Source organism: Pteropus vampyrus, unplaced genomic scaffold (assembly GCF_000151845.1).
Source record: "Pteropus vampyrus isolate Shadow unplaced genomic scaffold, Pvam_2.0 Scaffold297, whole genome shotgun sequence".
Lineage (NCBI taxonomy): Eukaryota > Metazoa > Chordata > Mammalia > Chiroptera > Pteropodidae > Pteropus > Pteropus vampyrus.
Genome location: NW_011889078.1, coordinates 612,185 through 624,248, shown reverse-complemented (window position 1 = coordinate 624,248; position 12,064 = coordinate 612,185). Strand labels below are relative to the sequence as shown.

The 12,064-nt window shown below is 35.3% G+C and overlaps 1 protein-coding gene across 2 annotated transcripts in view; it reads left to right on the top strand.

Moving 5' to 3' along the window:
* PRKD1 (protein kinase D1) overlaps positions 1 to 12,064 on the top strand; it is a 162,837-nt gene that overhangs the window by 72,531 nt on the left and 78,242 nt on the right. For both annotated transcript variants that reach the window (XM_023521146.1, XM_023521147.1), the window contains 2 exons: positions 10,586 to 10,717; positions 11,597 to 11,757. In XM_023521146.1, the coding sequence (XP_023376914.1) occupies positions 10,586 to 10,717; positions 11,597 to 11,757 (293 nt within the window). The remainder of the gene's footprint in view (positions 1 to 10,585; positions 10,718 to 11,596; positions 11,758 to 12,064) is intronic.

Here is a 12,064-nt window from a genome sequence, read left to right as displayed (position 1 = left end):
AAGCCACTTTATCTCACTCTAAAAATCATGTGCTGTCCAGTGTTGTAAAAAGGAAGTTGTTTTCAACAATAAAGTTCCCATGTTATGAATGATCTGTTCAGGTCACAAATAAACATTTCTTTCCACTACTTTCTCCCCATTGGAGCTTGGGACTCTGGACCTAGGACTCTACTATGCTCATGTCAACATGATCCTTGACCCTAATGAATAGTTAAACTGACGGCCCCTTGAAAAGATGCAACCGGTGAATTGGTAAGCAAATTGTGGCTTATCAACCAAATAGAATACGACTCGGCAGGAAAAAGGAATTATCTGCAGATGTACATACAACATGGATGAAATTCAAATGCATTATGCAGAAAGAAGCTATAGTCAAAAGACTACATTTATATGGCATTTTAGAAAAGGGACAAAATAAATCACTGGTTGCCAGTTTACTGGAGTGAGGAAGGGATTGTCTACAAAGAGTCACAGGGGAATTTGAGAGAGGTTGATAAAATTGTTTCTTCTCTCTATTATGGTGTTGGTTACACAATTGTATGTATTGAAACTATATGCAAAAAAAGGATAGATTTTACTTTGCGTAAATTACACCTCAGTAAACCTGACTAAAAAGCTTAAACTCAGATTTTCAATTAATAAAGTTCTTTTAATGATGAGCCAGAGTGGACCAATGAATCAATGAGCCTGATTCTTCAAGAGAATAGAGAGTCCCTCAGCAGCAAGTTGCTTTCCCTTCTCGCAGTGCCCCCGAACAAGCAGCCAGACCAATTCCTGCACACAGCAGGTGCGCAGTCAGCAGGCACTGAATTGAGTTTGGCCATCATTGAACTGTTGCTTCTTCTGGAGTGAGAATACCCAGCAGATTTCACAGCTTTTAAGGGTTTTGTTGTTTATGAATCAAAAGTAAGCATCTGTTTTTGTGAAAAGTACAGTGAGATTTATACTCGAAGCAAAGCATATAGGACCTCGACCTGGTGTCTCTATGTGCAAATGTATTTGACAAAAGTGATGTTATTTGTCACCGGAAACTCCGCTGCCTATTAGAATATGTCAGTATAATACTGTACCTAGCCTTTGTCTACCAGCCTTTTGTAAGTAGTCTAAAGGGCAATTTGTGTGCTGGTGTTCCTCATGTAAATGAGATCATTATCCTTTTAAAGGTATAAAGCCTCCTGTATGCATGGAGCTTTCTAAGAAACAGGCTTGACCTTTCTTTCCCTCTATTCAGGGTGCCTGCAGAGCCTGCACTCATTAGATAGAATTTGACTCCATGACATTTTGACTTAATTTTCTTTTTCCTCTATGTTGGACACATGGGGCAACCATTTATGTTCTTTTTTGACCTGAGATGCTCTCTAATCTCTTTCCAGCTGTGGCATTTGTCATTCAGTCACATCAGGATATGGCGACTCTTCTTTCCCCACGGCAATTCCTAACTGTTAATTGATTCATTTTAGGGAAGGAACTAGACACAGTCCTATGGACTTAGCTCCATTTAATTAGTGTTAACCAGAACAGTGAAAAGCAATTTCCTCTGGAGTGGAAACATATTTTTTATAAAGTAGCAGTGAGAACAAATAATAATAGTTTTTAATGCCTTTAGTTTTTGTAAGTGCTGTGGATTGATAATAGACTTTAAAGCAGTATTTTTCTCTATCAATACTGATGATGATTACAAACATAATAACAAAGAATATTAATAATAATTGGGATTCAAACTCAGATCTTTCTGATTACAAAGTGCATACTGTTAAATCGTCAGGCTAAGAAATTTTTGTGATAACTACCACTGGTATGCCAAGGACTATGTTAGTCACTTTGTGTTCTCCTCCCAGCCTGAGGTAGTGAGCTTTACTAAGCCAGTTTAATAGAGAGGGACACTGAGGTTCAGTGAGGTGAAGTAACCTTCCCAAGGTCAATCATTTGCTGTGACCAGGATTAAAACCCACGTATGCTCTGACACTGTCCATGCTTTTCATCACTACCTACACCTCACAGCCTTCAGAATAATAAGGTACTAGCAAGGACATCTCTGGAAAGCATTGCTAGACACTTTTTAAAAGGTGATCCAAATTATGATTCTGATGGGTTTTGCTTTTGAATTTGAAATAATACATTTACAGATTATTAGGACTTAAAATGTAGAACCTTAGCCAAGCAATAGGCTTTGTAAAGGCATTGGTTTATTTATTCAACCAGGAACATTAATTGATCATGTAATATGTGTATATAAACTTAGAGATGGTATTAACTCTATTTCCAGCAATCTGTTAATGTCAGGTGTGAACAAATAAAGGAATAAGGGGCAGCGGTATAAAGTGATTCATTTTGTGCTACAAGTGTGCCCGGGAGTCTATGAAAACAGTCAAGAGGGCAGTTTACATCAAGTGGGGCAGGCATATCACAGAAGGCTTCTAGAGCAGGTGATACTGAGCAGAATTGAAGGATGGCTAAGAGTTTGCTAACTGAGAAGTAGCTACATGCAAAAAAGAAGGAAAGTTTTGTGTTAAAAGGAAAATGTGCATCAGTAATGGCTGGAACTAAAATGTTGGTCGAGGGTTGTGTTCTTGGCTGGATTCTCAGTATGGAGATGGTGGAATCGAATAACTCCATTTTCTACCTCTCTTCCTTGAGTTACATAGAGTTCTATTTTGTTTCTCTTTCATCCCAGTAGCATCTTCCTGGCAGGCGGCATTGCTGCTTCTACAAGCAGATGTTCTGCAGCAGCCTTAGAGCTTAGTTACCTGGGTGGGAGGGAAACAAAAGATTACACAGGCTTTAACTCTGAGTTCATGACCAGATCTTAAATAGCTTGGTGGGCAGGATTTTAGCTCTGCCATCAAAACTCCTGCTCTCCTGCCTCTTGCTTCTAGTTAAAAAGAAAAATGAAGAAGGAAAAGGAGAAGAAGGTTCTGTTTCTTTCTGAGCAGGAATGAATGCATATGAACTTTCCTAATTTTCATAATAGAACATAGGCCTTGTTGCCTGCATAGGCGACGATGCATAAGGATCTCTCCTAGAATATTAGTAATTATATTCTAAATACCTGGAAGTATTAAACATAATTAGCTTTCTGTGACCTCGCATATATAATTGTTATAAATAATCCTATTATAACTATGCAAAATAAAAGAGATTATTATTTGACTCTTTGACAAGTCAACCAGCAATGCCTGCTACATGATTATGCTAATGGATCCCATTTGATTTCTTCTATCACTTTGAAGATTTATGAACTTCTCTTACTTTCTAAAATTATTTTTCTCCAGAGATTTGATAAGCATTCATTTCTGCTTCCTTCTGGTCTTTCTATGGTTTGGTATTATCTTTTTACTCTCAGGTATATTTATGTTTTCATATATAAATACATACATACATTATTATAATATAGGAGATAAACTTCTAAATTGTATTTTCTTTCACATAGCTAATTGCTAATTGTTAATCATTTGTTAAATGTTTCCCTGGTAAATTGATTTATGATGTATCTTCTTTCATATTTTAAATTCATACAGAGTAGATTTCTGTGTTCTGTCTTCTTGATCTCTCTTGTGTCTTACACAACCAACATATTTTAAAATATCATGGTTTTACAGAGTATTTTGATATATATTAGGGCTAAATTTCTTCATGATTCTTCTTTCAAATTTTTCTATTCTTATGAGAATATTTTCTATTATTCTTACAGAAAGCCTTTAGAATAATTTCATTAAGCCCAATATAATTCTGTTAGAATATTGCAATAGATTTTTCTTCAAATTAAAAGTAAATTTTTGAGCCCTCATATACAATTCATTTGGGCCTATCGAAATAGTTTATTTAATAGTTTACTTAGATAATCTTTGTTCACCTATCCTACACTTTACCTTTTTCTCCAGTATATTTCTTCATCCTATTTTTTTTAAAAGATGGTTCACTACTAGAAAAGATGGAAATGAAACTACAATTGAATAGTTCAGCTTTTTCTATTCTGTCTGTTAACATTAAGCTATATATTTCCATGGTTCAGGCCTATATCTGCTTTATTATTTCCATATATAACACAGCTAAAAGGCCTTTTGTTCTGTTTTAACTTTTTAAAAACTTTAGCTTTTTACTTCTTTAGGTTTCTTAGGGTGATTCTCACTGGCCAAGCCACAATTTCTGAGCTGCTCCTTGATGCGTCCTCCTTTTCTGTAGGGCTTCTCAGAGAGTGTCCTGGGCAGTTACATCAATTTCTCTAGATACCAACCCCTTTTCTTCCTAATTAGGGTAACTTGTTATTGTGCTAACAATCTGGCTTGCAAGGCCTTTTTATTTCTCTTGAGCCATATTTTTTAAGAGTCTCTGGCCATAGACTTATAAAATATTTTCCCAGAACTTTCTGAACTGCCTAATCAACATATCTAAATACATTTTATGTTTGTTTTTTTTTTTTTTCCTCTTGGCCACTTTAATCTTTGAGATGATAATATTCACAGCCTCCCAAGTTCCCATCATTGTACCTCACTAAGGTTTTTCTCGTCAGATTAAGTAAGAAATAGAAATTCCCTCCTTTTTTTCTTTAGCCTTCTAGAAGATATTGCTATCATAAATGTTTCAGCCAGAATTTGTTGCATGTTCTTGTTGCTGGAGAGCCACGAGGTCTTCCCAACACTAGATGTCTCCATGTATAACAAAAATGTGAAATGTGTCATTAATTAGAATAACAATTGCATGAAGGGAGAATCTGGTACAAAAGCTGGTTGGAGAGACTGGGACCAAAGGAGAACCAGAAAGAAATGGCCAGCCTCAGGGTGTAGGTGGGTGTGTATGAAAGGTAGCTGAGGGGAGTAGACACATGCAGGCTTAATTTTACAAGCACTGCCTTGCATCCGGGCCACAATAGTGTGGAAATGATTTGTTGTCTCATGATACAAAGTGATTTGTATCTCTCAGTTATCTGCTCCATTAACAGGGTGGAATCATTCTTGCTAACGGTCCTAATAGAACACTAAAGATGACAAAGTGTCAAGAACCCACAATAATTATAAAGAAAAGTGTAGATAATCCTATAAATTATCTATAACTAAAGAAAATCAGACTGTATAAAATGTTCCTTCTTTTCTTTATTCTGTTCTCTGCTTTTCAAAATAATCTTCATCCTTCAAGGGTCTATATAGTGTCTCTCCTTAATGAAGCTTTCCCTGACAGACCAGGCAGTCTGTCACTCTTTCTTTTGTGTTTCCATCCTGCATTTTGTATTGATTAGTTATGAGTCTGTCATTCTCATTTTGACTTTGAAACCTCAACAGATACTATTCATTTTTTCTTTTTCTAGCTTACACTTCATTACCTAGTAGGTTCGCAATGTATTAATGCAACATAACATAAATCAACACTGTTTGAAGGTGTTATGACTAATTGGCCTACATGAGCTGATTTAAGAAAGACATGAAAGTGTCTTAATTTTTAGTGCTTGCTTTTTAGAACTGTGACCACCCAGTGGAAGTTAAAGAGGAGTGTTTGGGACTCTATAAAAAACTTTCTAATAATTTGAGGTATTCACAAATGCAATAGATCGATTTGTTAGTAGTCATTATCCCACCAGACTTTCAAGGAACAGAGGATGATTTATGTATTTCTGTTATGTTTGTGTATCGACGAATGATAGGATGTTAGCATAGAGATGGATAGGATATTTCTTACCCACAGAAGACCTTAAAGCTGATGAATGAATACCTATGTTTATGGTAGGGGAGTGGTATCCAGAAGCTTTTTTCAATATTACAAAGGCTAAGGAAAAAAGCAAACTTGTCACAGCAAGTCTCCACAGCTTTTAAAAACTTCATAATGTTTTGCTGTTGTCCACACTTAACAATTGAATGTGGAGACACTGGTTATCGTGGGGACACAAGCTCCAGTTGGCCTGTAGCTATGCATTACCTTCGATTTTTTAAAAATTTAAAAACCAGTTATTGTTACTAACTCCAACTTGTTTGCATGGGGGAGGATTTCAAAAAATAGAGTCTATGCAGAAAGCATATTAGAGAGATTTTTTTGTATCATGAACTGAATTAATTTAGTTCTATATATTATTTCATAGACCCTTTTCTCCCCAATATTATTTTACATCTCTGCAATAAGGATAAATCTTATAATACTGGTGTGTTATATTTCATTGCAATGGTTGTTTTTTTTTTAATCTTTCCAAGTAGTTCATAAAGTGAAGATGCAGTTTATTGTATTTCAATGGTCAGAGAATTAAGATAATTTGATTCAAAGAGGCAGAGAGAGTTTGTATGGTACAGGTGTCAGGATTGACTGAATCAAGATCCTATGTTACCTAGAGCAGCTCCTTAATTTCTTTGATACTAAGTTTTCTCATCTGTAATATGGAAATAATAATAATACCTACTTTATAGATTACTTGTGAAAAATCGAATGAGGTCATACTTGCAATCAGTGTGTTAAACTTTGTCCCAATTTGTTGATGCCAGAAAGAGTTAATGCTTCTCCCAAATTGCCAAAATTACCAGTATAAAGAATTACTGAAAATCATAGAAGATCCGACATTATTTTATTTATTATGCAAATAATTTTGACCTCTAGAAATTATTTATTTTGCTTCAGAAGCCTCATTTCTTCTGTACTGCTAACCAAACACTTTATTCCATTTTATGCAACAATTTGTAATGAACCTTAAAAGAACTACTGATTATCTTAGAGTTTTTGGCTCAATTACCTGTTTCAAATACTCAATAACTGGAGAAAGCATGTCATTTTCTCCTCTCCTGCACACTGGAATATAACAATAGACTGTGAATAGAGCAAATCAAAGAGACACAAATACCAGTATAAGGGGCCCATTGTGTTTAGTTTGTAGCCCTGTCATATGGTTTTAATTTAGGTTGGCTGATTGATTATAACAGACAGACAGATAACACATTGTTCCTCTCTTGGAATCTCTAGACACACTAATATTCCTATTCTTATCTGTACATTTTGAATCCAAAACTTAAGTGAAATGGAATTACAGCATTCACTTTGTTTTCTTGTACCAAATGATTATCTCTGAAGTGCAATTTTGTGATTAGGCGAGATGGTATGCATACACTCAGCTAATGCTGTTTCCCCTAGGGTGCAGAACAGGTAAATTCATAATAAATGGATGTTGTGCTTTGATTTCAAATGGATATAAAACCTCACCACACTTGGTAGTTTTATTTTTTAAATGTGTTTAATTATTTTTAAATTAACAGGAGAATATTAAAATTGAACTTTAGAAAATGGCATTTAAACATAAGTCAAGGATGCTAACTGCTTATGAATGTTAATCTCTTTTGAAAAGTGAATAAACAAACTTACCTGATATAAATTGGGGGCGGGGGTTACTGAAAATCTTCAGTTTAATTATTTATAGACTTCCTGATTAATTCAGAAAAATATCTGAATGCAACTTGGTGTTAATATTGTGAAATTCTGATGTTCCTTATTTTGAACATTGCAGTAATTATTCAACAAATTGCTGACATAGTATTATCACAGTAGTTTGGTCCTGAGGGATGACATTTGGGTGGGAGTGAAGAAGCTAGGAATTAATGGTTGGCACAAATTTTTTTTTAACTATTTTCTTTAATGTTTTAAAAACAAATTTTGTCCGTAAGTATGAGAGACCAAATTTAAGCAGAATTTAACATTCCACAAAAGTAGATGATTGGTACCCAAGCCATACCTTTTTACTGACTTACTTAGAATAAACATTGACCACATATTGTGAAACTTGAAGTGAGAAACATGTAATTTCTCAAACTTAATTTAATTGAAATTCTTTTTGTTGGTAATATTAACACTGGTCAAGATTTTGTGTAGGCAAGGTTAGTGCATGGTTATTTTACTACAGTTCTTTGATCAGCTCTTTCTTTCAACACTTAAATCTCTTACATAGTGTTTAGTATACACTTAGAACTTAATAAATCTTAGTTATTCTTGTCATTATTTTCATTATCTTTCCAATCAAATAAAAATTATAACTTTAATAAGTTGATAGGTGATTTCAGTAATAAAAAACATTAATTTGGAGTAAAGTACTTTTGTTCAAGATTTAAGGAAAAACCAACCGATTAAAATTTTTAATCTTCTGTGTAGCAGATGAATCACATTTTCAGCCTTCTCTCTGTAACACCTTGCAGACTTGAGTTAACAAGGTGTAAGTACTTCATAAGTACACTCAATGAATGATTTGTTAGCCCATAGTCTGCTATCTAAGCACCAACAGGAAAACTGCAAGTGTTTATTCCCCACATCATGGAGCTATTGGATATAACTCTTTGGGCAGAGTTAGGGAAGATAAGATGTCACACTGGTAATGATAAATAGGATAGCGTATTGGGGGCTAAACACCTATGGGTTGCACTGTTAGTGGGATTGCAAATTGGTGCAGCCACTATGGAAAAGAGTTTGGAGGTTCCTCAAAAATTAAAAATAGAACTACATTATGACATAGCAGTTCCACTTCTGGGTATTTATCTGAAGAAATTCAAAGCACTAATTCAAAAAGCTGTATGCACCTCTATGTTCACTGTAGTGCTATTTACACTAGCCAAGATATAGAGGCAACTTAAGTGCCCATCAATAAATGATTGGATAAAGAAGAGTTGGTTTATATATACAATGGAATAGTATCTAGCCATAAAAAAGAATGCAATCCTTACCATTTGCAGCAACATGAATGGTCCTAGAGAGTATTATGCTAAGTGAAATAAGTCAGAGAAAGACAAATATCATATGATCTCACTTATATGTGGAATCTAAAGAACAAAATGAAACAAACAGGCTCAGATACAGAGAATAAACTGATGGTTGCTGCAAAGAGGGGGATTGTGGGGCTGGGTGAAAATGGTGAAGAGATTAAGAAGTACAGATTGGCAGTTATAAAATAATCATAGAGATATAAAATAGAGCATAGGGAATATGGTCAGTAATATTGTAATAACTATGTTTGGTGCCAGGTGGATACTAGATTGAACGGGGGGAATTACTTAGTAGATTCTATAAATGTCTAACCGCTATGCTATTCACCTGAAACTAATATAAAATAATATCGAATGGTAACTGTGATTGAAAAATTAAAAAATAATAAAATAAAACATCTGTGGGTTGTAGTCCTGGTTCTATTTAGTATCTGTATAACTTAGGCCAAATTCAGCAGCTTCTTTAAACCTTACAAGTTATTTTATAATTACTGTGGAGGTGTTTATTTTTATCTGTCTTTCCTGCTAGTCTGGTGGGATCTGTGAAGATTTCTTACTTATCTTTATGTCTTTATCCTTGGCACTGTTCCATCATCAACATTGAATGTACTTAATAAACGTGTGTGGAAAAAGTAAGGCAAGAACATAAACAGGAGAAAGAGTGAGGAAGGCAGAATAGAAGGATATGTATAATGTCTAAATTTTTCCAAAAATTCTCTTTGAATAAAACTTCGTGAAATCAAGTGCACATGGTTCTGATCTAATATTAACGGAAGTTTAAATTTTAAGGGCCTGGAGAAGTCACCGTCAGTCACACCTTCTCTTTTAATGTACGAGAAACTGAGGTTCATGATGATTAAGTTAGTTGTCACTCATATAATCTCAAAACTTCATACAGCTCATCTCAGTCTCTAGACTATCCTGTGCAGCCTCAACATCAGGCTATATGTGCAAATAGGTCTAAAAGATACACCTCTGCCAATTAGAATTTTTTGGGAAAAGGGGTGACCTTTCACTTTCAGTTCTTCATACCTTTTTGTTTCTTGATTTGAACAACAACCAACAAAATGAGCCACTTTTATAACGCACTAAAAAGATCATATGGGAAAGTATAATTTTAAAAAATAGTGTATTTCAATACCCTGCATGAGTATCATGTAAAATAAATTAACAGTAAGCAATAACAAAAAAAAAAACAAACAAACAAACCCCTACATCATGAATATTATTTACTAAAGAATGGAGTGGAATTCACCAGTGTGTATATTAAATCCCTCTGTTTGGCATATTGGTGAAGAGGCTACTTGGTTATTTTTAGGTTAGGATTCAAATGCTTGGCTATATTGCCTCAGCGTTCAAATAACTCCCCCTTCGCAAGAAGAGGCTACTCAGATTTCTTAGTTGTCTTCTAATTGGGACCTGCCCAGAATCTAATGTACCTCTTCATGGTCATATTCAGTCCACTATCTTCTGACGTACCTATATGCAATTCATCAAAAATGTTTTTTCATTATTTCTGAATATTTTCCTGGTTCATTTAAAGAAAAGAAAAAGCAAAATATTTTTAAGTAAAATCAAATATTTGTAAATCCAGTTGAGCTATCCTTTCATTCATGCTTCGTTCCAGCATTTTGGCTACTTTCACAGTGGCCTGAGACTTTGGCAATCAGGAATAGAAGAGGGAGGGCACAACTTGTAAAGTTATGGTTGGGAAGAATGGAGTATAATGGGTAAAAGTCAAGCAGTGTTGCATTTTATCTTTCCTACCTGGAGAGTTATAGTCATACTCGCATGTTAATTATCTTGCATACTAATTAGCTACAGATCAGGGTATTCATTCAGCTTACTTTTCAACATTACTATTTTTACAGCTTCTGCCACCTTTGAAGACTTTCAGATTCGTCCCCACGCTCTCTTTGTTCATTCGTACAGAGCTCCAGCTTTCTGTGATCACTGTGGAGAAATGCTGTGGGGGCTGGTCCGTCAAGGCCTTAAATGTGAAGGTAAGGTATTTTCTTCCCCACCCAAGTCGAATGCATGCCAGAGTTCTCTGCTTAAGTTGTATCCTCTACAATAATGTCTTCTTTCCCTCAGATGTCTTCCAGGGATTTGAGGGGAGGGGTTGTGGGAGCGGTGCATGGATTCTGTTCTGTTCATTTCTTTACATTTCCTGTCTTCAGAATATTTGCTCTGATCTAGGAAACCCGATTCTCACATCTTTTCCCCTATGTCGTATGGATGTCTTTCTTTCATGTTGGTTATTTTGGCAATAGACTGAAAATAAAATTTTCATCTTAATCCAGATTTTGGAAAAGTAAGCATTCAATAAATATTTGTTGAAATGACCAGAGATTCAGGAGGTTAATCAAACCATCCAAGGTCACTCAGCTATTGAATGGCAGCCTCGAACTTGTATCCACATTTCTTCACCAATATCATAGTTTTATCAGCCTCCATGGAAAGAACTTGTTGAACTGTGAAGTCAGAATTCAGATCAGTGTAGTTCAAAAGTTGTGATGCATTGTGATTAATTTCCCCTGTGTCTACATTAGAACTTGTGGCAGCTAAAAATGGGCTCAGATCATTTTTGTAGTTTTGTTGCTACATCCTTCAAAGCCTGAGTCTGTTATATCAGGGGACAGTTAAAATAATAACCACAGTAGTTGCTGAGCTTGTCCAATAAAATCAGAATTCAAAACCCAGATTATTTACAGATTGGGAGAAGAGATCAGAAAAAGCTCAAAAGAAAAATTGAATTTCCAAATAGCCCCAAGAGGAATGGAAGCAGTGCTGTTTTTAAAAATGTAAAATTTACAACTAATACACTAGAATAGCTTTTAATTTACAGTTGAACAAAAGTCATTTTTATTTTCTTTTTCCAGGATGCGGTCTGAATTACCATAAGAGATGTGCATTTAAAATCCCCAACAACTGCAGTGGCGTGAGGCGGAGAAGGCTCTCGAATGTTTCCCTTACTGGGCTCAGCACAGCCCGCACAGCATCTGTGGAGCTCTCCACCAGTTTCTCCGACGAGCCTCTTCTGGTAGGCCCTTCTGTTTATCCATTTCCCCTTTATTATGAGAAATCTGTGGGACAGTATAATAACAATGTCAATCTAAGATAGTGCCCTGGGAGGGAGGACACAGCCAGGGTGTTAATGCCTGTTTTTCTTCAGGGCCTGTGCTGTAGTTTGGTCAGTGTTTCATCAAATATCCAACAGCTCTGATTTTGCTTTTGTCTGTGAGTTTAGTGTAATTATAAAATATGTGAGGTTTCATCGTGGTCATAGGGCCAGAGCAGCACAAACTAATGTGTGAATGTTGCAAAACATAGTTTGCCAGAATTTGGAA